The sequence below is a fragment of the Lipotes vexillifer genome, unplaced genomic scaffold, assembly GCF_000442215.2.
Source record: "Lipotes vexillifer unplaced genomic scaffold, Lipotes_vexillifer_v1.1 scaffold541, whole genome shotgun sequence".
In the NCBI taxonomy this organism is placed as follows: domain Eukaryota; kingdom Metazoa; phylum Chordata; class Mammalia; order Artiodactyla; family Lipotidae; genus Lipotes; species Lipotes vexillifer.
The window spans coordinates 390,721-417,119 of record NW_006771814.1 but is presented as its reverse complement, the minus strand read 5'-3'; the positions used below and the strand labels follow the sequence as shown (position 1 = coordinate 417,119).

Genomic DNA, 26,399 nt, shown 5'->3' with positions numbered 1-26,399 from the left:
CCGCTCACAGGTGGCATCCTGGAGACCCCAAATGAAGTGACAGGGGAGGCATCCACAAGGGCTTTGTGGATCCAGTCATTTAACTAACCTGGTCGGATCTATCCCTTCAACCAAGTCTTTAGGGCCTTTCCAATGACCTTCTCTCAGAATAAAATCCAAACTCCTTCCACACCCTCCACGCCCCTAGCCGACAGCCTCTGCCTACCCTACCCGCAGCGCCACTGCTGCTGAAGCACGCCAACTACTTTCTGTTCCTGAATACACAAGCATGTTCCTGCCTCAGGGCCTAACCTTCCTGCTGGCACTTCCACTGGCACCTTTTCAGAGTGACCCTCTCTGATGAGCCAATTTAAAATAGGACCTCCCTTACCGAAGGTACCTTTTTCTTGCATGTTCTTTCTTTTCTTTCTTTTTTTTTTTTTTGCGGTACGCGGGCCTCTCACTGTTGTGGCCTCTCCCGCTGCGGAGCACAGGCTCCGGACGCGCAGGCTCAGTGGCCATGGCTCACGGGCCCAGCCGCTCCGCGGCATGTGGGATCTTCCTGGACCGGGCCTCGAACCCGTGTCCCCTGCATCGGCAGGCGGATTCTTAACCACTGTGCCACCAGGGAAGCCTGCATGTTCTTTCTTGTCTGCCTCCCTGCACTAGGATGTGAACTCCTTAAGGCTTAGGACCTTGTCTGTCTTGTGCACCACAAAATCCCCAAGGCCCAGGACATCAGAGGTGTTGAAGAACAGCTTGATGACTGGGAGAACAATTATTTCCCCCCAACCATGACAGCACCTGCATCGTAGGCATGTGTTTCTTAATTGCAGCCGAACTCATTTGTACATTTACAGATAGCTCTGTAATTGCACCAAGTTAAGAGTTGTACCAGTTGACCCTTTGTGACCTGGCTTCTGCCCAGTTGGCTCCCTTCTCCCCAGTAGCACTGAACACTTACAGTTCTTTGAATGTCACAAGGTGGCTTGTACCTTCCTGCCCTCACATATACTGCTGTTATTTTTGACTAGAAAACTCATCCTGCCTCTTTCCTCCCTCTTTTCCCACTATAGTTCGGGCATCTTTTTCCTCAGGACACCCTCCCCTCCACCAGCCAGCCTACTCCAGTCTGAGTTGGATCCTTTTTCCAAAGAGGCCCGCTTAGCACTCAGCTGACACCTAAAGAATCTATCATCGCCTGAATTCCCTTTAGGTGGAGACCAGGACTTTATCTGTTTTTCCCGTCCTAGTCCAGTGTCAGATGCACAGCAAGACCTGAATAAATGTTTACTGAATGAACTCTCAAATTCTTGAAATCAGTCTCCACCACAAGTAAATAATAAATATGACTTTGCTCCAGGCACTAGTCTGTGGTCTTTACCTATGGGATATCATTTTATGAAATTCATTTTGCTTTATTGCAGATAATATACCATTTGTACCATTGTCCAAGCAATGTCTGATGCCTTTATGATTTCAGAACATGGGGGATGAGTCCCTGCTCTGCCTCGCTAGGCCTCGCTAGGCCTCGCTTCTCTGAGCTTGCCGGGTTACTTTTGACATAGACCTCGGCTCTGTTTCCCCTCATAGACCACACCAGAGGATATTTCTTCTTTTGTCTCCAGCCCCATTTATTGAATGACAAATCTTTTTCCTGGTGATTTGTAATGCCATCGCTGACACAGATTGCATCTCCTGATGTGTATGTGTGTTTTTAGGGCTTCCTTTTCTGTTTCATTTGTGTTTGTGTATCCTTTGCCCACATAGTATCACACAATAACCCTACAGGGTAGATACTATGACTGTCCTCATTTATAATAGAAAAAGACAGAGGCTCAGAGAGGTTAAGTAACTTGCTCAAGTCACACAGCTAGTAAGTCGTAGAGCCAGGGACTGAAGCCGGGGAGTGGGGGTCGGGTGTCAGTCTCCACCTGCATGTGATACTGCCTCTCACACTTGCCCATGTCTTTTATTTCTTTGGTGCTTTCTCACGTCAGTGTTTATAAAACATACAAAAGCAGGTAGAAGGACTTCCCAAAACCTCTCCCCAAACCCATGGGACACTCACATTGTTGGCTTCTCGGACCAGCCTTTGTTCATTGTACAGAATATGGCGGATGCAGCGCACCAATTCCATGGGGCAGTGGTCATATGTGTTCTGAAAGAATCCAACAGCAGCTGCCAGTGGCCATCCTCTGCTCCCACCATGACCATTGCAGTGCCACGCCCACCCCTTCCTCTCCCCCAGCCCCTGCCTCAGCTTCCCCTGGGAAGCCTCAGGAACTGTCACCAGAACCTCTATCTCTCCCTGACTTGATTTCCCCTCGCAGATCTTCATAACTGGTTTGCAGTGCGTTAGAAAAAGTTTACAAAGCACTTCCAATCTGCCATCTCCTTTGACTGGTGTATCATAGAAACCCTATGACATAAGCAGAAACTGTTATCCTCATTTCACAGATGAGAAAACTGGTGCTCAGAGAGATTAAGTACTTGTCCAGAGGCAAAGGAGTGAGCAGATGACTCAAGACCCAGGGCATCTAATGCCAAAGTCAAGGTACTTCCACTATAGTCCTGGCCCTGGGTTCCTATTTTGCTTCCCTCTTCCCACCAAGTTGTGTTTCCTGCCTCTTCTGGGATGGACTTTTTCTTTTTCTGGCACCCTGCTGCTGGTATTTAAGGAGGGCTCTCTAAATATTCAAGTGAGTTCCAACAAATGCTCAGCTATGATTACCACCCTCACCCCTTTCCTGCTGCCACAAAAACTTCCTCTCTCCCCTATATTCCTTCCCCCCGCACCCTCAGGTGAAGAAGAAGCTACGCCTTACATCTAAAACCTTAATTCAAGGCTCCAGGACAACTCTGCTCCTCTTGCACACGACTTCAGCAGCTCTTTGAAAAGCCTTTAAAAGAGCCCCAAGAGGGATGTGTGGCTGCCTCGCTGCCTCATTTCTAGAACCTGTCAGTATCTCTGACAACAGAATCTCGACTTGCTCTACCCCCACCCCTTCTGCTTGATCTGCCCAGAATGCAGTTTCACCCATCCCCCTTCTCTTGGGGACAAACACGCCCCACCTCTTGCTCTATAACATGCTAAGGGGAATCTGACAGGTCTGATTTAGAAAGAGGGGGTGGGGGAAATCGAAGCACAGAAAGGTTGCCGATAAGCTCAGGGTCATACGGTGAGTCAGTGGCCAAACCAGGAAAAATACCAGGGGTTCTGGTGCTGAAAAGAGAAGGCGGACACTGCACCCTGCAGATGGCCTGGAGCTCACACCCACCTGGAGCCTCGAGGCCCCAAGGTCACACCCACCTGGAGCTGCGTGGCCTGGAGCTCATGCCCACCTGGAGCTGCGTGGCCCGGAGCTCACACCCACCTGGAGCTGCGTGGCGTAGTGCCCCAGCTTGATCTTCAGTAAGAACCCGTCTTCCCCCACTTGGTGCTCTGCCTTCTTCTGCAGCTCCTGCACCAGGCCCTCCAGGAGCTGGGTGGCCTGGGGTCGGTCCTGGGGATTGTCCAGGTCGATGGCATCCCTTGGGGCAGGGCAGGAGAGAGAAGCCTGCTATGGCGCCTCCTTGGGCATGGAGGTCAGGCACCAAGAGGGACGTGGAAATCCAAGGCTCGTGCCCACAAGACTTGTTCCTGGCAGCTCCACAGGCACCAGAGTCTAGAAACATTCCCTCTCCAATCCCAGACTCCCATTTCCCTGTTCCCCTTTCCCAAGGACACCGCCCCTTCTGCACAGAGCGGGACCGACAGGACCAGAATCTCACCAAACCACAAAGAGGAGACCTAAAGGCCAAGGGGCCTGGATGGCACCAGGCAGGGGCACCTACCACGGCTGGCTCTCGATCCACTGCGCTAAGTAATGCCGGACCTCGATGGGGAAGTGCTGCCCATACAGCACCTGCATCTGGCGAAGAGCATCTCCTTGCAGCTGTTGGGCCTGGATCCAGCCCGCCATGTCCGTTCACCTAGCGCGAGCAGAGGGCTGAAGAGGCGCCTCCTTGTTAGAGGCGAGGGCTGGGCCTGCCCCTGGCCCTGCCATGCCCACCCATCCCTGGACCGCAGTCAGGCCCGGCCCCTCCCCTCCCACAGACACGCTTTCCTGTGCGGGAAGAGAGAGGGTGAAGAGGGGAAGGCCGCCCTTCCCTCCAGCGAGGAACCCGCTGAGGCTTGGGGAGGGGCTCCCGAAAGTCAGGTGCCCTCCCCCTCTTCCTCTCCCCTCGCCCCACCGGGGCTTCCCCGGGGTGGGAACAGCTAGAAACTGAAAGAGAAACTTGATGGCGGAGGCCCAAGAGCCCTCTGGGGAGGGCTGCAAGAATCCCCCCACCCTGCTTCGAACCCCGAGTCCCCATTTCTGGGAACGGGGGATATTCCAGCCCAACGTTTGGGCAACGCCACCGACGGTTCCCACTGGACGGCTCTGTCACCGTAAGCACGTGGATGGGGTTAAGGAGAGAGGGCTGGGGAGACAGACACTCCCTCTCTTGGGCTGCGTCCCCCAAGCTGTGCCCCGAGGTCTCCCACTGTCCAGTCCGACAGCGCCCCCTGCCCTCTGCCAGCGAGGATGGCGTCAACCCTCGGCTCCCTCCCTGCATCAGCGTCCCGCGTCCCGCGTCCCTCGTCTCTCGTCCGCGCTGCGCGCTGCGCCGAAACTCCCTCTCGGTCCCGGGGACCGTCCCCTGCACCCCTACGGCCGTCGGGCTCCGGGTCCCGCGGTGAGGGGGCCGGGGCAGCAGCCAGGGTCGCCCTCTGGGCGCGCGCCGCCGGGGACGCGCGGCCGGGCCACCCACCTGGTCGCGCAGAGCCGTCAGGCTGCGGGGCTGACGCTCGCTCCCGGCCCGGGGTCCTGGCGGCGGCGGAGGCGGTGGCGGCGGCTGTTACTACAGGAAGGAGCCGAGAGCAGCGATTTCCTCCTCAAAGGTCAGCTGCCTCTGATAGACCATACACAGCGCGCGAGCTCTCGCCAACACCCCTCCCAGCCTCGGTCGTTCCCTCCTTGCCTCCGCCCTTGGTGGCTAGCTCCCCGGCGAGTGCACAGCGGCGGCGGCCGCGGCCGGGCCCCAGGCAGCGAGGCGGGGCTGGCGCCGAGCACATGGGCTGCCCCGATGGCCGGGTCACCCGGGAGTCCCAGCCAGCCCTCGCCGGCGGCCCCGCGGAGCTGCCGCGGACGGAGTGGCTGGAGGATGAGGGTGGGAGGGCTGGGAAATCCCGGGCTTCGGAAATCCCAACGCAGGGCCTCAGTTTTTTCATCTGTAAAAAGGGAGGAGGGAAGGGTTGGACCTGCCTTCCAGCCCTGGCGTTTGTCATCTTTTGAGTCTCTAGATTTAAAAAGTTTAGTGTGTGTGTGCGTGTGTGTTTGTGTGGGTTGGGGACACAGCTTTTGTAATCTCAGAGACAAAGCGTATTGAGGGGAAAGACCGGGGATTCCAGAGAAGGCAGCTCACCCAGGGGGCCCCACCGCCCTTCCTTCCATCACTCCCGCCACTGTGCACCCCCCGCCTGCAGTAGAAAAAAGAAAACCCTGGCAGGCAAATGTTTCAACCCCCTGAAATTATGCAGATAAGAAATGGAATCCAGAGAGGTGAGGGGGCTTGCGTAGGGTCCCACAGTGGGCACAGGGCCTAGTCCGCAGCCTATGGTCCATACATGATCCTGCCTCTCCACTCACCCCAGCCCAGTCACATCTGAGGCTGGTCCTGTCTTCAGAAAGTCCAGAGAGGGGTGTCTTGAATCGTCACAAGCTCAGGACTGCCTATATGCCTTGACAGAGCAGGGCACACCTTCCCTGAGCCTCGCCTGGGTCCCAGCCCCCTCCCCGAGAGCCCCCCTATGGGGCCTGTGGAGTTGGGCAAGGCTGCCCTGGAAGCCTTCCATTCCCTTTACCCAGCTTCCCTCTCCTCTGGGGCCGCCCCCGTGCCTGGCAGCTGGTATTGGCAGCACCAAGGGAGGGGCCAGTCTGGCAGCCCACTCAGGGCCAGCTGGGCCAAGACCTCATGTACTGGGGGCAATCATTCTCCTCTCCCTCCCTCCCACCCGAATTCCTTCTTGGATCTGCCCTTTTCTCTCCATGCCGTCCCCCCCTTCATGTGCCCCCCCCATCTTCTTACCGCTCACTACCTCCCCACTTGCATTCTTTCACGTCAGAGAAAACCTAAGTTTAAAGCTGCAGAAGCTGGATTGTCTCCCCTTCCCACCCCCGACACACTTCCATGCGTGGTCACGGTCTCAGTTGGCAGGATCGCAAGGAAAGGAATTGAAAACTGTAAAGGGGTTCAAGGGATTGGGGAAAACTTGCTCTAGGGAGGAGGAAGCACAGTGCCTCTCCCTCTTTCCTTCCTCTACCCTGTGCAACGGATCTGGCAGAGGAGGGCCTGACACACAGCTAGGGGCTCACCTAGAATGACAGCCAAGTGTCAGAGCTGGAAAAAAAAAACGTAAAGATGATTTTACAAATGGGGAAACACAGGCTGGAGAGGGGAAGTGACCCGGTCAGTGTCACGAGGACACAGTGGGTCGGCCCGATGTGGCACCTGTGCCCTCCAGCCTCTCACTGTGAGCAGGTGGCTAAGTCAGTCAGTGGGAGCAGATTCCTTGAGTTTCCAAGAGAGGACCACCCTTGCCATGCAACCGCATCTGGGCATCTGGAAAGGGTGGGATGGGAATGCCAGCTTCAGAATGGGGGCCCTGCCTCCCCACTTCCAGGCAGTCGCCTCTCCAGCCTCCTCCCCAGGGCCTGCGGGGGCCTGCTGCTCCAGCTGGCAGCCCTGCACACCAAACATCTGGCTGGATGGGACTGGGCTTGGCTAGGGGGGTGGGTCCTCCTGGGTCCTAAAAAAAAGCTAGCATTGGGGTGCCCATGAACAAAACTAGAGGGATTGGCCTAAAAGGGTACACCCTGGTGCCTTCAGAGCTCTCACATGCCCCCCTCTCCCCCTTGTGTCCAGTGGCGACAGCTGTTTCCCTGCACCTCTGGATCTGTCCCCATTTGGCCTCTCTGTGAGGCCCTGAATTCGGGTGTCCTTTGTTGCATGTTTCTTCCTCTTGCTTTTTGATTCTCCATTTGATTCTTTCTCTCTAAGTCTCTGTCTGGGTCTCTGTTTGATTCTGCCTGGGTTGCTCTCCATTTCTTTGTGCCTCTGTTCTCCTTTTGAGATGCAGTGGGAGGGGAGGAGCTTTGGAGCTTTCCCAGGATGGGCAAAGGCCAACCAAGAGAGTGGAGGAGGGAAGGGTGTCAGCGTTAGGCTGGGGGCAGAGGTGACTGTGGTTAGGGCTCCGGATAACGCAACTACCCGGAACTGTCAAATTTGGGGTTTCTTTTTGCTTTCAGTCCCCTGGTTTGGTCTCTGCTATTTCCCACCACAAAGCAAAGCACCCTGGTGGTTTTACGGGCCCAGACTACAGAGGAGAAAACTGAGGCATAGAGAATGGGGGGTTCAGGAAGATCAGAAACCTCCTCGCGTCTAAACTGAGCTGGGGTCCCAGGCTGCCACCCCTAACTGCCTCTCATCCCCTATTCCAAGTCACAGCATTACATGGGGAATGAAGAAAGATTAAAAAAAATTCTCACAGGAAGACATTCCCCAAAAGAAGACTGGCTGCATTTTAATAGGAATCATAATAATCCCTAGCCTAGTCTGTAGTTCACACTCTATGCACATATCTTGAACTGAATCATGGTATATTCATGTACAAACGTGGCTGAGCTCTTCAACTCAATTGATCTTTGCAACAGCCTTGAAGGTGGGCAGAACCAGAATTTTCCCCTTTGATTAGTCCAGGAAAGAGTCCTGTCCACAGCAGTCTGGCCAGTAAATGCACAGCTGGCACCAGGATCCAAGTTGCCCGGCTCTGTGGGCAGGATCTCCGTTCAACCTTTTGTAATTTTCCCTACCCTGAGCGCACACCGTAGTCTTCACTCTAGCCCATGGTTGTTTTGTGGCACCAAGCGTGGCGCCTCCGTCGCTATGCTGGTCCCTGCCCCTGCTCTGTTGAACGAGGCCGTGTGACCTGTGTGTTACACAGAGGTGGGTTTGAGTTATACAGGAAGGGAACAATGATCCCAAGTCCTGTTTCTGGCCCTTGGAGACCAGGTTAGCTGTGAAGGAGGCCCTGCTGATGCCCCTACCTTGGGGAGAACGGATTGAGGTCACCTTGACCTAACCGTCCCTGGGGGTGGGGGGAGATGGTACAGAGATGCCTTTGTCTCTTCTGCTCCAAGTCCCTTCTTCAAGGAGAGTTCCTGTTGTGTGGGAGCCAGAGGGGAGGTGGGGAGTGAAGAGCCTTCCCAGGAAAGCTAGAGGTGTTCCAGGAAGTATGTCTGTGCCCCAGCAGAGCAGGGCAGCCAAAGCTGAAGCCCGTGGGCTCCTAAGCATCCTGCTTCACCCCCGCCCTGCCTCTGTGGGGACCTTCCACCTCCTCTCCAGCCCCCACCCTTAAGGCTCCTGGAAGCGGGGACCACAGGCCTATGCTCAGCACATACCGCACCTCCGAGACCAGTGTCCCTGCCTCTCCCGGAACCTCCTCACCCTGGTACCTCCCTATGGAAATGCCGCCCATTCCTGTCCCTGAAGACAGAGTGGTACCTAGGGAGGGTGTACATGCGCCGTGAGGAATTCGGTGTGAATTCGGGTCCCGGGGCAGCCTGTCCACCCTTCCTACCCCGTCCCCTGTCCTCTCCCACTCTTCAGGGAACTCAACTTACAGTGAAGTCACCAAGGGAACACGGAGCCTTTCAGCCTGAGGCATAGCGACTGTCCTCTGTTTCTGGGAACAGAGTGAAGGGAGGGGTGCAGGACTGCACCCAGTGAGTGGGAGGGGGAAAGCTGGCCTTCCTTTGCCCAGCTGCCCTGTCCACCTGCCTTGGGAGAGAAGCTTGCAGGACAGGGAGAGGAGGGGGTGAAATGTCTGGGCTGAGCACACGTTCCCTAGTAAGGAAGGCAGAGAGGCGTCCACCTTCCTGGCAGCAGGGGTAGGCCCGGGAGAGAGGAGAGATGGGCCACGAGCACTGACCTGGGCAGGAGATGGACCTGGTGACTGTCCTGAGCAGCCCTGGATCAGATCTGGCTCCCGTCCTCATTCCCAATAACTACCAGGCCCCTCTTCCCGCTGAGCTAGTTTCTTGTCCTTCCAACCCAACAAGAAATCTTTTGTGTCTTAGCCTGCCCAGTATGGACCTCAAGCCCTCTGGGCATTATGTGAGAGAGGGGTTGTGAATCTGCTTCCCCCCCCACATTCCCCATCACTCTGACACTTTTCTTTGTTATGACCTGAGGAGGTTCCTTGCTCTCCAGCCCTGTTTCCCATTGTTCCAGTTTATTGCAGGCACAAACCCACCCACATCTTCCCTGCTTGCTCCCAGCCTCCAGAATCAGCTCCCCAGCCCCAGAAGCCAGTGGGGGATATGAAGTCAAAATGAAGACTGGTCCAATGCCCCATCCCCTCCTTATTGGCTACTGGCCTGGTCTTCATTTGCTGCTGTGATGGACCCCAAACACCAGCCTTCCCTTCACTCTGTGCTTCAGCCATGCAGTTCCCCCAACGCACTGACCTCTCTCAACTCCAAGCATTTGCTGCCTCCGTTGCCTCTACCTGGAAGGCCATTCCTCCCTTAGCCATCTGGTAACATCCTCCTCATCTTTCATAGGGTCAGTGTGGCAGAGGGGAAAACGCAAAGGCTTTGGACATCAGACACTCAACAGATAGGAAGGGCCTCAGAACGGAGGTTTGTCACAGCCAGTGGATCAGAGGGGGCTCTGTCGGTGCCAGGGCTTGATTCTGCCAGAGCGTGGGCAGCAAAAAGAGCTGAGTTAGATCTCGTTCCAAATCCCAGCTTTGCCAACTTAGCAGCTGTGTGACCTGAAACTACTTTACTTCTTTGAAAGGCAGACCTGGCTCTGCTGTGTGACTCCAGGCACATGAGTCTGCCTCTCTGAGCTGAGTGGTCTCTTTTGTAAAAGGACAGCAAGACTCACCTCCTTGGATTGCTGTGAAGACTCACTCACAGAGCCGAGCGCATAGTAAGTAGTTGCTCAGGGACCTTAGCCAGTAGAGCTAGGTATTTTCTCCTCTGCCCTCCTGGAGCTCCACAACCCTGTATTGCAGGCCACATCTTATGGCTCTAACTAGTTGCCTAAAGCGCTGTGTCTTACTGCTTGGTTTGTCATAGTGGCTTCATAAATACTGCCCTAAAACAGCACAGGGCTTCCCCAAGCTCTGACAGCTCAGGGGTTCCCTTTCTCTAGCGCAGACCCCTGTTTCCCTTTCACACATCCTGACTCACAGCACCCAGAAGGTTCTCTCCTCTGCTGCACTGGCCTCGGCCTGCTCTGGTCCTACTGACCTGCTTTCCCACACATGGCAGCAGTAGCCTCATCTTTGCCTGGTGCTGGGCTGACTTTTGAGTTCTTAACGCACCCGGCAAGTCAGGAAATTACTGGCTGGAGTGACACTCTGCTCCCCCATATGTGTCAGCCACACCCTCTCTGGACGTTACAGCATTGCCCCAGGACTCTGGATGGAAAGGGCACGATGACCCCGTCCCAGAAGGCGGGGGTTGGGGGTGGTGGTGCCTCGGGCTTTCCAGAGAGCCCTCCCTTTAACTCTGGCTGGAAGGGAGCCCAGACAGGTGAGGCACACAGGAGCAAGACAGGGAGTGGGAAAGAATTTCCAGGTCTGCAAGGACATTCACATCCGTCACCCACATCCCACATACCAACCAACACACCCCCTGCCAGCTCCCTCCTAGCCCAGCAAGGTGGCTGCATTAAAGAAAGAGAATACTCATTTATCAAGTGCCTTGCACAAGCCAGGCGTGATGCTTTCACAAACACTCTCTCTACTTTTTACTTTGAAAAAATGTTCATGTTCCCAATGTTTTAATAGGTAGCATAGGACATGAGACAAAACTCAGAAGATTTAAAAGGATATACGGTGGGGCTTCCCCGGTGGCGCAGTGGTTGAGAGTCCGCCTGCCAATGTAGGGGACACGGGTTCGTGCCCCGGTCCGGGAGGCTCCCACATGCCGCGGAGCAGCTGGGCCTGTGAGCCATGGTCACTGAGCCTGCACGTCCGGAGCCTGTGCTCTGCAATGGGAGAGGCCACAGCAGTGAAAGGCCCGCGTACCGCAAAAAAAAAAAAAAAAAAAGGATATATGGTGAATAGTTAATCTCTCTCCTTTCCTGTTCCTCGGGTCCCCTCCACAAGGGCAACTACAGTCTTGTGTGTACCCCCAGAAAGAGTCTATACATTTACAAACATAACTTACACCTTCTATGAGTTACACATGAGGGAAACTGAGGCCCTCAGAGAAGTGTAGTACTTTGACTAAGGTCACACAGCAGCTAAATTGGCAGAGCTGGGATTTGGAACCAGATATCACTGTAGAACTCGGCTCTTTTCTCTGCCCGTGCTCTGGCAGAAGTAAGCCCTGGTACTGACAGAGCCTCCATGAACCACTGGCTATGACAAACCTCTATTCCGGGGCCTTGGAGATGTCTCTGCTTCATGTCTGCTGAGTGCCCGAGGCTCCAGGGGCCTGTATTGACTTAATAGGGAGGAAGCTCCCACCTGTCGAAGAAGGAGTTCCCGCAGGTGTGCTTTTGTGGCTGCTGTGTGGTAGGGACCGACCTGATTCCCGAGGTACGGAGAGTTCTGGAGAGAGAAGCCACAGGAGCGTGGGTCTCTGGCTAGAGGGGATCGTGGTTGTGGTTTCAGCTACATTTCCAGAAAATAGCCTCATGATCTCCCTGTGGCTGGGCAGGGCTGAGGGAGGATGGGAAGCATGGGGGCTGTTCTCTGCAGAAGCCGCGTGCTGTTGCATGCGAGCAAGGAGAGGAGGCTGGGGTCAGCCCCTGGTGCAGAGTAGAAGGGATGCCTGGACAGGGCTGCCCACCAGACTTCCAGGCTCTCCCTCGAGCCTCTCTCTCTCATGGGTCAGGCCAGGGTGGGCTAAGAGATGACCCCAACTCTCTGACCAGTGGACATCTCTGCATTTGCAGCTATGTCTCTGGCAGCTTCCCATGTGGGCTCTCTGTAGGGTCTTTCTGGATCCTGCCTTCCCATTCAGTTTCTTTCTTTCTAGGGCTCCTTCTGTGTCACGTCTCAGTCTGCTGTCCCCTCAACTTAGGGGACTATGTCCCTGAGGCCCCGGGAGAGCCAGGAGACCCAGGTAGGGTCTCACCTCATGTGAATTGGAAGTAGGGAGAGGTAGGTGTTGGATGGGCCTTCCTCTCCCAGGTTGACAACATTCTTGTTCTGTGGAGGTAGTCACCAGAACATTCTGTCCTTGGTGTCTGTGCACGCAGCCAGCCAGATCTAGCTGGGTGCCTAGTGGTCAGTCACAGATGTGCTATGAGATGTACCTGCCCTGCCCTCCCAGCATTCAGACTCGCACCCTGCTGCCACTGATGACCTGCAGCTAAGGCAACTGGATTGAGTCCTAGACCTGACCGGTCCTAGGACGAGGGGTGTAAATCTTAGCTGTTACCAAAAACAATAATAATAGTTAACAGCCCTATAGTGCTTTACAGCATTTGAAGCACTTTACGTGTACTAACTCACTTAATTCTCACAACAATGCTCTGAGGTAGGTCCTATTAATGTCACTATATTACAATGAGGAAATCAAGGCAAAAAGCTTGCTCCAGGTTGATGGCTCAAGGAGCTGACCATGAGTCTGGTTCTAGATTCTGTGCTTTTAATTACTATGCAGTCCTCCTGGTTTCCATTTCTATTCCTAGAGTGTAGGGTTTGTTCTTCAAATATTTATTGAGTGTCTGCTCTGGGCTGGGCACGGGGTGGGAGCATTTTAAAGGTGAATGGGATATTGTGTGCCACTGGGGGTAGAGAGACATGTAAACAAGAAATTGTCCTTCAGCACGAGAGGTGCCGTAATAGGGGCATAAATGTGTGGCTGGAAACAGGGAGGGCGAGGTTCGTACTGCCTGGAGCAAGCGTCACCGAAGGGCACACACTGAGTGGCAGGAGGACATTCCAGGCAGAAGGAACGGCATGTGTGCAGGTATGAAAGTTTACAGGAAAGAGAAATGTGGTGTGCCTAAGTGTTGAAACCTCCTGGACAGTAACTGTCAGAGGGGTTGCCAGAGAGCTCAGGGCTGGTGCTTCCGTCCAGCTTCCTGCTCCAGCCTGTCCTCGTGCTCTGGCCTCCAAGCTCCCGGTACCCACTCTGTGCAAAGCACCATGCCAGGTGTTGGCTCAGAATGTGGGATAAAAGCAGTAGCCTGGGTGGGGGAGAAAGAGTTTGTGATCAGCTGCAGACACAAAGATCTTTGTGGCTGGTGTTATTTTGGAGGTGAAGGGAAGGCTGCTGGGAAGAGCTGCTAAAGGAGGATTATGGGAGAACAGGAGGACTTGCAGATCTTGGTCATCTCTGGACAGGAAGATTTTCAGATTGTAGGGAAGGGACGCTCTGTGTGCATCTGTGGGGTCCTTCTTTTGCCCCTGCAACTGGGTTTCTGGAGATCTGACATGTCTTGCTTTGGTGCTGGCCCTTGAAGGGTTGCCAGGGAAACCATTGGCCAGCTCCAGAGATGTAGCGAGAGGAGAGTGGGTGACTCAGACACTGCACCCCCTCCCCATTACATGGAAAAGGCCCTCAGAGACTCCCTTTCTTCTGGATCCTACAGAGCTGATCCTGCTTATTCTTCTTTCTCCAGATAGAGGAGAGAGTCCCTCGCGTAGCTCCACTGGTGGGAGCTAGCAAGATTCCCCAGAGAGGGAAATGGTCTCAGACACCCCTGTCCCCCATAGATTCACTCTGGAACAGTGGATGGATCTACTCGGCAAGGGCCAGTTGTAAACTCCTGCTGTGTCCCTTCAGGCTTTCCTCTTGCTCTTCCGTGTGGTAAGCGGCAGAAGCCCAGGCTGAAACGCCCTCCAGGGAGCAAACCCGGGGCAATTATTGATGGGTCAGCGATGGACTTCTGACCTCAGCCGGGGAGGGACTGGACCCGAAACGCGGACCTCAGCCCGGGCGAAGGGAGGTGGGCGGGCCGCAGAGGTGTGTGCCAATCAACAAGACCACAACAGTCGGGCCAGCAGACCCCACCCAAACAAAGCAGCATGTGCTCGCGGCCCGCGGCCCCGGCCCGGGGGCCAAGCGGCAAAGCCGCCCCCGCTCCGCGAAGAGGGGCTGCGCGCGGCGCCGGCCCCCCAGAGCGCGCTGAGGGGGTTCCGGGCCTCTCCAGGGCGGCCGCGGAGTGGGGGGGGCGAGGGACCACGGGGCTCGCGAGCGCGCGCCGGGCGGAACCAGGAAGCGGCGCGCGCTGGCGCGGGGCGCGCTCGAGGCTGCGGACGACGCGCGCGGCCGAGCCTCCGCGCGCGCGCGCCTCCGTGGGCCAGGGCGAGAGGAGAGTCGGCGGCAGGAGCCGTCACCCGGGGCTGGACCGAGCGCAGCCGACTAAGCGCGGCGGCCCGGCCGAGGGAGGGAGCGAGCGAGCGGGCGGGCGAGCCAGAGAGCGGACGGGAGGCAGCCGCTGGCGCCCGAGGGGCCAAGCGAGGTAGGAGCTGCGGGGCCAGCCCGGAGCTCGGGGCCCGCGGAGGGAGGCCGGGGAGCCGGCCCGGGCGGGGCCCCGCGCCCCGGCCGCCCAGACGCCCGGCAGGGCCGCGCTGCGCCGCCGCCATCGCTCCCTGGGCCGGGAGGACGGGCGCGGGGACCGCGCCGCTGGGTGAGGGGGGCCACGGGGGGCGAAGGCTGGGGGCGGGCGAGGGGCGTCGTGCGGAGGCTGCGGCGGGCCGGAAGGGGTAGAGGGCAGAGACCGTGCGTGCGCGTGTGTCGGGGTGGGCTACCGTCGGCCCCCTCACACCTTCGTGTTGCAGTTCTGAATAGCGCCCGCCGGCTCCTCGCTTTTCTCCCTTTTTCAAAGGGAGAAAAAGGTATCTGCGACTCCTGGGGGTGGGATGAGACCGGTGGTGCCCGGTGGGGTGGGGGGTTTTAGCCAAGCTTCAAGGAACAGCACCTTATAAGGAGTCCAGACAACAAATACGAACGTTTCGATCAGGCTCGGGGGTGCGGAATCCCTCATCAGGACCCGCCAGGCCCTGGCTTGTGCGTGTGGCTGTGGACGCAGTGCGTTCTTTTTTTCTAGCCAGGGATAAAGAGTTAAAAAGTGCTCCTGGTGTTGGGGGTAGATACGCAGCGTCGGAAGGGGAGTCGTTGTGTCACCAAAGCTGGTCTGAGGCTAAAGGAATCTGGCAAGATGGTCAGGCAGATCAAAGAGGAAAGAACTTGTGTGGAGCAAGAGGCGTTTGCAGACACTTGTAGCCAGCAGTGATGGAAAAGGCGAGGGAGAAAAACAAGCGTCAGCTTTTAGGAAGAGGAGCTTAATGAGAACCACAAGAATTTTAAGCGATCCTCTCTTTCCCAAAGAGCCATGCCAGATCTTTTTCTTCTTGACCCCTCTCAACCTGTCATTGTATGTGATACCGCCGTATCAAATAAATAGTGCTCAACGTGGGTCGTAGAATGTTAGAGCTGGAAAGGACCGCGACGGTAATGCTGCATTCTTTTATTGTACAAATGAGGAAACTGAGGCCAGATGGGTGGAGCGATTGGCCTGCTCCGTTCACGCAGCTGTTTAGTTAGCTATTTAGCAGCTATTTCAGAAACTGAAATGTCGGTCTGAAGACTCTCAGATTAGTGCTCTTCCCGAGGCACAGAGAAGCAGTAGATATTTGCCTAAACACAGTTCCATAAATTGTCTCTGGAATGTCCTCGGGGAATGCCCCTTGAAAGGGCTAGTGTGTCACCAAATTATTAAGCTGAGCTTAGGTCCTTTTTTCAGTCTTCAAATGGTGTTTATCATCCGCTGTATCTTAGGTTTCAAAAGGGCTTGGATAGCCGCCTGGGCCATAATAAGCTTTCAGCTGTTGAGTATACTATCTCAATTTTGCTATCGTTCAATTAAGATAATAGAACTTTGCCTCTTTCCTCAACACTTTTCTGTTATTGTTTATTTGTTTATATTATGTTGGTTACATTGTTCATATTCATTGGCTATAGTTCTTAGAAGAGGATGTATTTTATTTAGTGTGCCAGTCATTTTTTTCTAATTTCATAACACTAGGAACATTAGATCAGTTCTGATAATATCAAATGGTGGAATTCTATTGATTGACTTTATATCAAGGCTTTGGGTTTTTTTGGTTTGTTTTGGTACCAATTTCCATCTCTTGGAAAATCACAGTTAGAACTGATATTGTAAATGGGAGAAGGGGGCTGCAAATTTTAAGAAAATTTATTATGTGACAGTTTGTGATGTCTGTTGGTTTAACCAAAACAGCACCACACCTTTGGTCAGGTAAGTGTTACCTAGTAGATTACTTGTTTTCTGTAGCCGTAGGGAAGATGAAAATTTCAAGCATCTGGTTGAGACACAGGGAAGGAATGGAGAGATCTTTTTTAAAAAAGCAAAACATCAGAAAAAAACACGAGTTGATTTCTATCACAAGCAGTTTGGTTATTGCATAACTTGGAGCTAAACTGCACAGAATCTTTGCTGTATACCCAACTAAATAAATTATCCCCCCCTTCTCACTGGTCAGGATTCACATTTTTGCCCGCAGGCTGTTAGTTTGGATCGTGTTAGGAAATTTAAGGTGTCTATGTTTCTTAAATGGGTACTTCATGATATATATGATGGAAGGGGGGAAAAGTGTTATCCTTGTTTGGGGTGTTACAACATGTATATTTTGGTCAGCACTTCCTATTGTGCCCCAACTTCTCGTTTCATCTTCATTTTCTTGCCCTCAATTGATTTTTTTTTTAATAAATTTATTTTTATTTTTTTAAATTTTGGCTGCACTGGGTCTTCGTTGCTGTGTGCGGGCTTTCTCTAGTTATGGCGAGCAGGGGTTGCTCAGCAGTTGTGGCGCAGGGGCTTAGCTGCTCCGCAGCATGTGGGATCTTCCCGGGCCAGGGCTCGAACCCACGTCCCCTGCATTGGCAGGCAAATTCGTAACCACTGAGCCACCAGGGAAGTCCCGCCCTCAATTGATTTTTAAAAAAATTTTATTTACATATGCAAAAACCACATCAGGACTAGTGAAAAGCATCATTTGTTGCTCTTTGGGTACTTATGTCCATTTGTTTCAAGTTACATTGTTACGTTAAAATTATTTCAGATTATATTGAAATCATTTGTGATTTGTGTTAAGTATATGTTTATAAATGTGCTTGTGGTGGTTCATTTGGCTTATTTTTGTGTAGGTAATACAGGTAGTCTTATTATAAAAGCAAGGTGTTATAAATAGGTAAATAACATGCTCAAGATTAGATTTGCAGGTTGAAGGTAGAATCAGAGGAAGCTCAACTCTTCTAGTGCCCTGCAAACATGTATGTATCTCATGAACTATTCACAGATTTCTGGACTACCAGTGACACATATTTCCTCCCTTCTATTAGAGTGTAGATTACCACATTATTCCTACAAAAGGAAGCAGAAAACCTCCTGTTTTTTCTTCATGTGTTTTGAGCATTTGAAACTTATTCTTTTAAAAAGTTATGACATTTCTAGGTTACTGAGCTCTTCAGAAGAATATCCTTTTACTGCATGATAAAGTATCAAAATACCTTGACTCTGGCACTTCTTAATAAAAATAATGTTTAAAAGTTTGTTCGAAAGTATCACTGTCCCCAGTTTTGTGTGGCGTTTAAAGGAAAAGATTTTTCTTTAAATCTGATCTTTGTTAATAGAACCGTTCTAAAATCAGAAGTATTTTTTTCCTCTGCGGTGTTGGAAACACAACAGTTTTACGCTTATTTCTAGGAATAAGAGAGTCAAATTTAACAATCTAGTTTCCATTGATTAGACAGTTTCTTGTACACTTAAATTGTGAGCATCACAGTGATTAAATTTTTTAATTGCCTTCTGTTAATTGTCATGTCCTTATTTTAAGTAGCCTGTTTACATTGGATGTTTTCTTATTAGTGATGATCCTTTTACTATTAAAAAACCTAAGCCAGTTTGGAGAGGACTTTACATATCTAAATCTGTTCTGTTTTTACTAATCAAAGAGAGGAGTAATTTACACATGTTCAACTTTTAGTTGAACGAGACCCTCACTTTTCGTGGTTTCAGGGTTTTAGATGACGTTTTATTACTTTTGTTAGTTTGGTCACACCCGTGACTTCCTTGGAAGGTATCTTTGAAGCTTGGTTTCCTTTTTTTTAAAATGGCAATATTGGGGTGGGGGTGCTTCCTGTTTGTATTTTCAAAATTAGGTCCACATGTTAACCTTCTCGTGGTGTCACATTTTTATCTTAAACATATAAAGACGAGGATCAGATGCCATGTGGTTTGTCTTTGACCCATTGTACTGCTTTATGACAGCTCTACCGAGTACCCAATTGGAAAGGCAAGACATCCCAAATCTTCCCAGCTCCCTTCAAGGTTTAGCTGCCTTGGAAGGAATCTTAACTACCACAACAAAGGTGCAATTAACAGAAAAATGGGGCTGCTGCTTTCTGTTTTCCTCCCAGGTACCTAGAATAATGCATAGCACTGGGACTTCCCTGGTGGCGCGGTGGTTAAGAATCCGCCTGCCAATGCAGGGGACACGGTTTCGAGCCCTAGTCTGGGAAAGATCCCACATGCTGTGGAGCAACTAAGCCCGTGCACCACAGCTACTGAGCCTGCACTCCAGAGCCCTCATGCCACAACTACTGAAGCCCGTGCGCCTAGAGCCCGTGTTCCGCAACAAGAGAAGCCACGGCAATGAGAAGCCCACGCACTGCAACGAAGAGTAGCCTCTGCTCTCTGCAACTAGAGAAAGCCCACACACAGCAAAGAAGACCTAACACAGCCAAAAATAAATAAAATAAATAATAAATAAATAAATAAATAATAATTTTTTTAAAAATGCGTAGCACTAAGATAGAGTGAAAATGTGTTACGTGTAGCTTTGAATGTCAGTGCTTTCAAGAGGGGTTGCCATAGGTTTATAAGATATAGCATCTATTTAGCAGTGACTATAGCCATTTTTTTGACCTCACCTAAAAGGCACACAGAATATCATGGAGGAGTTAAATAAGCACATGGAGAAATTCAGGGTATGGTGGTGGTAGAACTTTGGAGGAATCACCCTCAGCCATAAAACTCTTTCTTGACCCTCCTGGATAATTTTTACGTGGTAGGTCCCTTTTAATACAAATGTTGGGGTATGAGTTATTTGGAGGCTTGCGGAGAAGAATATCCTTGAAAGGAGTACGGATAGTATTGTTTCAGTGATTGAAGCAAGTGGCCTTTTCCTAGCCTTCAGCTAACTTTATTCTAAGAAGTGTAATGACTAAATAGACTCCTGATTAAATTGGCATTCAAACATATTTGCAGTGTAGGGGCAGTTTCTCTCTCCTGAATTTTCTTTTGGATCACATCACTAAAGGCAATACTGCGTTAGCATGTTGCATAGTAATGCAGTTTGCAAATAAGGTTAATATGTAGAGTATCTTGACCTCCCCCCCCCCCCCCACCCCATAGTCAAGAAAGGAGAAGTTATATGTCATATACTGGATATTTTCTTCATTGAGTTTATTTATAATAATTACCTCCATTTCTCATGTATTGTAGTACTATTAAGATGAAAAATACATATATTGATTGATAAAGAACATTTATCTTTTGGAAGCTAGCTTGCAAAATCTAACAGTCATTCTCCATTTGTACCTCCATTGCCTTTGGCACTCTGATTAACTCTTTAAAAAATGCGTTTCCAGATTTCTGTTATGAAGAGAAATATTTCCATATTCTATGCTAGTTTTTTGAGGTGCTTATGCTGACTCATTTTTTAATTATACTAAGATATAGAGTATGGTTTGAGAGCAGTAATGAGATTCTCAGAAGATATGAAAACTTCCCTTTCTGACTAGTTAGAGAAAGATTGGGGAAGACAAGGGGAAATACATCAATGAGCCAATCAATTATTGTTATTTGTTGGGATTAATTTGGTGACTAATATTTTCAACGCCCATCAGGCTAGTAAAAGTGGCTTTGGCTTTACCCTGCAATGATAACAGGACAAACTCAAGTTTTCTCTAATACTGCTTGTTTTTCCTAGTAGGGGATTTTTTTTTGCATATGGGAAATCAAGCCAAAGCTACCAGTAACCGTCACATCCATGATTTGTATAAAAAACTATTTACCACCCTGGGCTATAGCTCTGCTTACCGTAAGCTCATCTGGGAAGGTGTACTAATTATTTATATAATAATTATTATGCCATCTTTCAAAAAGTGATCAGAAAATTAATTTAAAAATACTTCAAATTATGCCCCAAACCTAAAAGTAGAAAGAGAATAAAAATAATACCTAACATCATTCACTTACAGTGTGCCAAGCAGACACTGTTATAAGCTCTTGCCATGTTTTAACTCATGATTCTCAGAGGGGTGGGTATTATCCTCAGTTGAAAGATGAAGAAGTGGCCAAAGAGAAGTTAAGTAATTTGTTCAAGGTCACATTGCTGCTAATGGCAGGGCTGGATCCAGACCCAGGCCGAGCTGATTCCAGAGGCTGCATTGCTACCCACTGCACTGTGAAGGAGAGCAGGCAACTGCAACTTTGCATTGAGACATTTGATTTCTTTAAGGCTTATAGTTCTTTATTTGTGTTCCAAAATGCACTCTTGTGTTTTTTTAATAGAAATTTTTAAATGTATATTTGGAATTTTTTTGAAGTTTATGATGGTGATGATAGGTGTTTTTCCAACTTATATATTCCTGATGGAAATTATATTAAAACAGAGAAAGTCTTAATTAAAAATTTTTTTTTAATTTTATTTTTAAAATTATTTTATTATTTTTGGCTGTGTTGGGTCTTCGTTGCTGCGCACGGGCTCTCTCTAGTTGCGGCAAGTGAGAGCTACTCTTTGTTGCGGTGTGCAGGCTTCTCATTGTGGTGGCTTCTCTTGTTGTGGAGCATGGGCTCTAGGCACGCGGGCTTCAGTAGTTGTGGCATGCAGGCTCAGTAGTTGTGGCACATGGGCTTAGTTGCTCCGCGGCATGTGGGATCTTCCCAGACCAGGGCTGGAACCCGTGTCCCCTGCATTGGCAGGCAGATTCTTAACCACTGTGCCACCCGGGAAGTCCTGAGAAAGTTTTAATTTTAACTATAAGTTGTCCTTTGTTGTCCTACTAGCGTTACCATGTACATCACAGGAGAAGGGCTATAAGCTGTCTCTTTGGCTTCTATTTATAAACAAAAGGATCTTCTTTGCCAGTGTGGTTTGAGACCTGCATGTTTGTTGACTGAGAATGCAAGTATCCGGCACATTTTATTTACAACTTTATTTTGAAGGGGTTTATGGTCCTGTTCTTGTTGTAAAGCTAGTAATTGTGATTTTTGAGCTAGAAGGACTTAAGAATGTTAATTTGGGGGGATAATTCTTAAGGCAACTGAATTTATTGTGTGTTTAGAGCCGTGGAAAGACCATTAGAAACTAGTCTCAGAAATGTATTCCTTTTCATATCTGATGCTTGTTTTCTATCAGCACTTTTCTTAGAGGTGGATTGTGACGTTAGGTCTTGGAGACAGAATTCACAACCCTAAAGTGCAGTGATTTGAATTTGAGAGATCAAGTCAGGGATGAAAAAACCTTCAATTTCCTGAGCAGAGAGTATGAACTTGCTCAAATAAACAGAGGATGTGAGCTTCCAGGGTTGTCAAACTGTCACCTTTGACCGGGGTTGAATTTTCTTTGAATGTTGACAAAAGTTACAATGTCAGTGGAAAAAGCTTAATGTGAAGTATCTATAACTCAGAATTTCCTTACGTTTGTGTCACTGAGATCCTACAATTAAAGGTGTTTTTTTTGTTTGTTTTTTAGTATATGTCTGATGAGTTTAAAAAGCCTTCAGTGGGAGTTTCCAGCCTTTAGGTGAGAGTCAATGAGAAAGTTTGTGAAAAAATATTTTGTATTGTCTAAAATTCAGAGCCTATAGCTGGTAGTAAATCGCTGTGTTTTTGTAAAGAGTAGGATTTTTAAAAATCCAAACCTGGGGAAATGTTTTAAATAAACTGTATTTTAAAATATCATTGTAGAGAAAGAAAGAAGAAGAAAGAAAGAAAGAAAAACTGTTCAGCACTTAATCTGTTAAAGTACTAAAAATTGGGATTTATCAGCTTCGTAATATAGCATTCTACAGTTTATTCATTAATGGTTTAAACTAGGCAAAATATTCTCTCAGAAATAATGCTAATTTTATTTTTCCTTTTGTTTCATGTTTCTGAAAATCTTTTGGTCCTCTTTTAGGCTTGAAAAAAGTAGCAAACTATGTATCTACAGAAATATATAGTTCTTTACAAAATGAAACAGTCGCTTCAGCCTATGGATTTATGTTTTTAGGATTTGTGATCTGTTTCTGGTAGAAAGTAAGAAAGAATGATAGCGAGAAATGGACTTTGTAGCGTCTTATTCCAAAAGGTATGGAAGGTCTAATACATAGGGAGGCAGTGCAAATATTCCTCGTTCTTTTGTTGTTAATTTTTCAATTGTGTAACAATATTTGGAGACCCTGAATGTGGGCATATTTTAAAGATGAGTTTTTCTTGCAGTGAATTTAAATATCAAGTAAAAATACTAAATGCATTGTAATGTGTGTAGAGATTGGCCTTACTCCTTAACCATTGAAGATATCAAAACAAAATAGAAAATATTTGGCTTCCTGAATAGTATGGCTGCAGTGAACATGCTGAGTTGGTCATGAAGCATAATCCTTTTCTTTTGCAATACCAGAGCAAAACACATAATTTTAAAGGAATGGGTCCTTAGGATAACTTATTACCTTAAGCGCACATTTGAAATTTTGTTCCAGAAAAGTGACATCAAAATTTATGGTTTTGAATTTTTAATATCCAAGTGTGAGAGGTCTAGTTGGGACAGAACTGAACATTACATTCCAATTATATTGGTAAATTTGAACAGGACAAATATAAAAGCAGTAGCTTTTATGAAGTAACTCATAAAAGAAATATATATGTACATATAGGCGTTAAGAATAGGCATTAAAAAAAGACTTCTTCTGGGTTGTGGGATTCTGGATGTATGTATGTATGTGTGCACTTCCTAGTATATTCCCATTTTTCTGTAATAAGTAGGTAATAATGAATAGGAAATACTTTTGTAATCAAGAAAAAAGTTATTTTTAATGAATGGGTAAAGAAAATGTGAGAGAGATCACATGGAATATTATTCAGCCATAAAAAGAAGGAAATCCATTGTGACAACGTGGATGAACCTGGAGGGCCTTATGCTAAGTGAAATAAGTCAGACAGAAAAAGACAATACTGTATGACCTTACTCACATGTGGAATCTAAAAAAACCCAACTCCTAGAAACTGAGCAGATTGGTGGTTTCCAGGGGAGGACAGTGGGGAAGTGGATGAGGGTGGTTAAATGGTACAGATTTCCAGTTATTAAGATGAATAAGTTTGGGGGATGTAATTTACAGCATGGTGACTATAGTTAACAATACTATTGATATATTGTATATTTTAAGTTGCTAAGAGAATAGATCTTAAAAGTTCTCACCAAATGCCAATTGTAACTGTGTGAGTTGATGGATGTAACTTAACTAACCTTATTGAGGTATTCATTTCACAATATGTACTTATATCAAATCATTACATCTGCATCTTAAACTTATACAATGTTATATGTCAACTATATCTCAATAAAGCTGGGGGAAAAGTTATTTTTTAAATGACTTTTGTATATTGATTTATCTCAGAATGAGAAACCTGTTTTTGTTTTCAGTTTGTTTTCAGAAAACAAAACCAGTTTTGTTTTCAGTGTTTCCTTTTTAGGAGCAGAAAAACAAGTAGTTTATGATGTTTATGTTAAATATTTGGCATGATATACTTTTTTGGTATGATTATATGACATCTTTTTTTGATGAACGGTATTAAAATCATTTAAATTGTATTTAACGTTTTCAGAGTTAAAATAACTTGAGGACTGAGTTATTTCCTATATTTGGTGGAATGTTTCATATTTTTATATATAAGCTGATGGAGAATTATACTGTTTATAAATATAATAAATTAATTATATTATTTTACTTGTGTATGTGCTCTGCTAGGTTACCATTCATTTCATATTGAAGGTGTTTGTTTTTTTTCAACTTCTGAAAAAAAAATGGTCTCATTTAACTTCTTGCAACCCTGAACATTGTTATTATTTCAATATATTTTCTGCATTTGCTTTATTTATTTATTTATTTATTTATTTTTGGCTGCGTTGGGTCTTCCTTGCTGCGTGCGGGCTTTCTCTAGTTGCCGCGAGTGGGGGCTAATCATTGTGGTGCGCAGGCTTCTCATTGCGGTGGCTTCTCCTGTTGCGGGGCATGGGCTCTAGGAGCGCAGGCTTCAGTAGTTGTGGTGTGCAGACTCAGTAGTTGTGGCGCATGGGCTTAGTTGTTCTGCGGCATGTGCGAGCTTCCCAGACCAGGGATCAAACCCGTATCTGCTGCATTGGCAAGTGGATTCTTAACCACTGAGCCACCAGGGAAGTCCCTCCACATTTGCTTTTATACTGCTTTCTTGCTCACGATGATACCTACAAAGGTTGCTAGGTTTATAGATTTCTTTTTCTTGTAATTCCATTAGTCATGCTTAATGACTTCTCTGTGTTTATTATGACATTCATTTGGGAATATCTGGTAAAGTAAATCTCTGGTGAAAGACACTTTCTTTTGGGTATATGTCATTGCTAATACAAGAGACTGTGTTTTGCCTTAATTAAATTCAAATTAAATAGTTTCTTTGTAACTAAATCTAGTTTTAAAAGCACTTTAACATTTTAAGGAGCTTAAGGAAGAAAAATGAAAATAAATTACAAGTTGATGTTTTAGGAGAATTGTGGTACATAGCTCTGTAGGTCTTATTACTTTGCAACAAATAAAATTACAATCTTAAAAAAATACGTATTTTTTGAGCCCAGCAGGACACCTACATATTTTATGTAAAACTCAACTCAGCAAAAATCTACCTTAACTTAGATTGTGCCTTGTAATTTATTGTAATGGAATTTCCTATAACAGAATTTTATTTTAAGTCAGTTTTGGGAATACTGAAACATAAAAGAGATCATATAGTACCTTTTGGTGTTTTTTAATCCTAAATCCATAAGTAGTTAATTCCAATTCATGAAGATAATAATAATAATTACTATTATTTATTTATTTTTTAAATAGAAGTTTTTATTTTATCTTTTTGGCCGAGTGGCATGTGGAATCTTAGTTCCCTGACCAGGGATTGAACCCACGCCCCCTGCAGTGGAAGCTCAGAGTCTTAACCATTGGACCACCAAGGAAGTCTGATGATTATTATTTTTTGAAGATAATTATTTTTGTGTATTAAAGATAAAACTATAAACGTATATTGCCCAATATGCCTTCATAAATATGCCTTCATAAATAAATCCTGTTGATTTTATTATTCTTTTTTGCTTATCACTTCTTACCTCCTCTGCCTCCTGAAAATGTGATAGTCTCATTTAATCCAAAATTATGTTTCCCTTTGGTTTCAGTTCATTTATAGTTGCTGATTTTCCCTGTAATCTTTTATCACTATGATATTATTGTGACCAGTTAGAATAATCCCCTTCTTCCCTTATGTATCTGAATCATCTTCACCAAACCATGAGATATTTTAGAAATTATATAAACCGGGACCTCAAATTTAGCAATATATGTTTCACAATATGGCATCAGTAAATTATAGAATATTTTTAAATTAATATGTGAAATGATTTATTGCTTTCTTCATTTAGAACTAGTTACTTGATAGTGTTCTATCTAGCCTTTATTTGATTTTGAGAACTTGGCTGTCCTCACAAAGGTAAGTCTTTTTCTAAGTCCATAAATCTTAAAATTATCTCAGTAAAGGAGCTCAAATGTATGTAAGATTCAAATGACTGTAAAAAATGATTACTTCTCTTAAAAGTTAACATTATAATTTTGTTTGAAGCTCTCTAATTCGCTTTTTGTTTCTTAGCTGCTAGAGGGCTTTTGGGGATTTGAGTGTGTGGTGTGTGTGTGTGTGTGTGTTTAAAAATACTTCCAAAGTGAGTAAAGAAATTTATTCCAAAATTTTATGGTAATTGGGCTACCAATCAAGGTAAGACTTAGTAAATACTAAGTAAATATTTACTGCTAATGCGCAGTGAGCTAATTAGCTAGTGAGCTAATACGCTTTTTAAGGCAGTTAGACAACAACTTGACCCATTAAATTATATACACCAGTGGTTCTTAACCATTTGTGGACTAAGAGACCTTTTGAGGCACTAATGAAACCATTGACTCTTGCCAGTAAAATATGTATACACATAAAAATCTGCATACATTTCAAGAGGTTCGTGGACTCAGGTTACAAACCTCTACTGTAAACAACCATCTCTCTGT

General features: G+C 47.6%; 1 protein-coding gene across 3 annotated transcripts in view; it reads right to left on the bottom strand.

Moving 5' to 3' along the window:
- The window catches only part of LOC103082535 (signal transducer and activator of transcription 5A), a 17,162-nt gene extending 13,218 nt beyond the window's left edge, over window positions 1-3,944 (bottom strand). For 2 of the 3 annotated variants that reach the window (XM_007447175.1, XM_007447177.1), the window contains exons 1-3: window positions 3,817-3,944; window positions 3,357-3,513; window positions 2,051-2,140 (exon numbers count right to left, since the gene is read on the bottom strand). In XM_007447175.1, coding sequence (XP_007447237.1) covers window positions 2,051-2,140; window positions 3,357-3,513; window positions 3,817-3,944 — 375 coding nt within the window. The remainder of the gene's footprint in view (window positions 1-2,050; window positions 2,141-3,356; window positions 3,514-3,816) is intronic. The other variant, XM_007447176.1, reaches the window with a different exon arrangement.
- Between the last annotated feature and the right edge of the window lie 22,455 nt (window positions 3,945-26,399).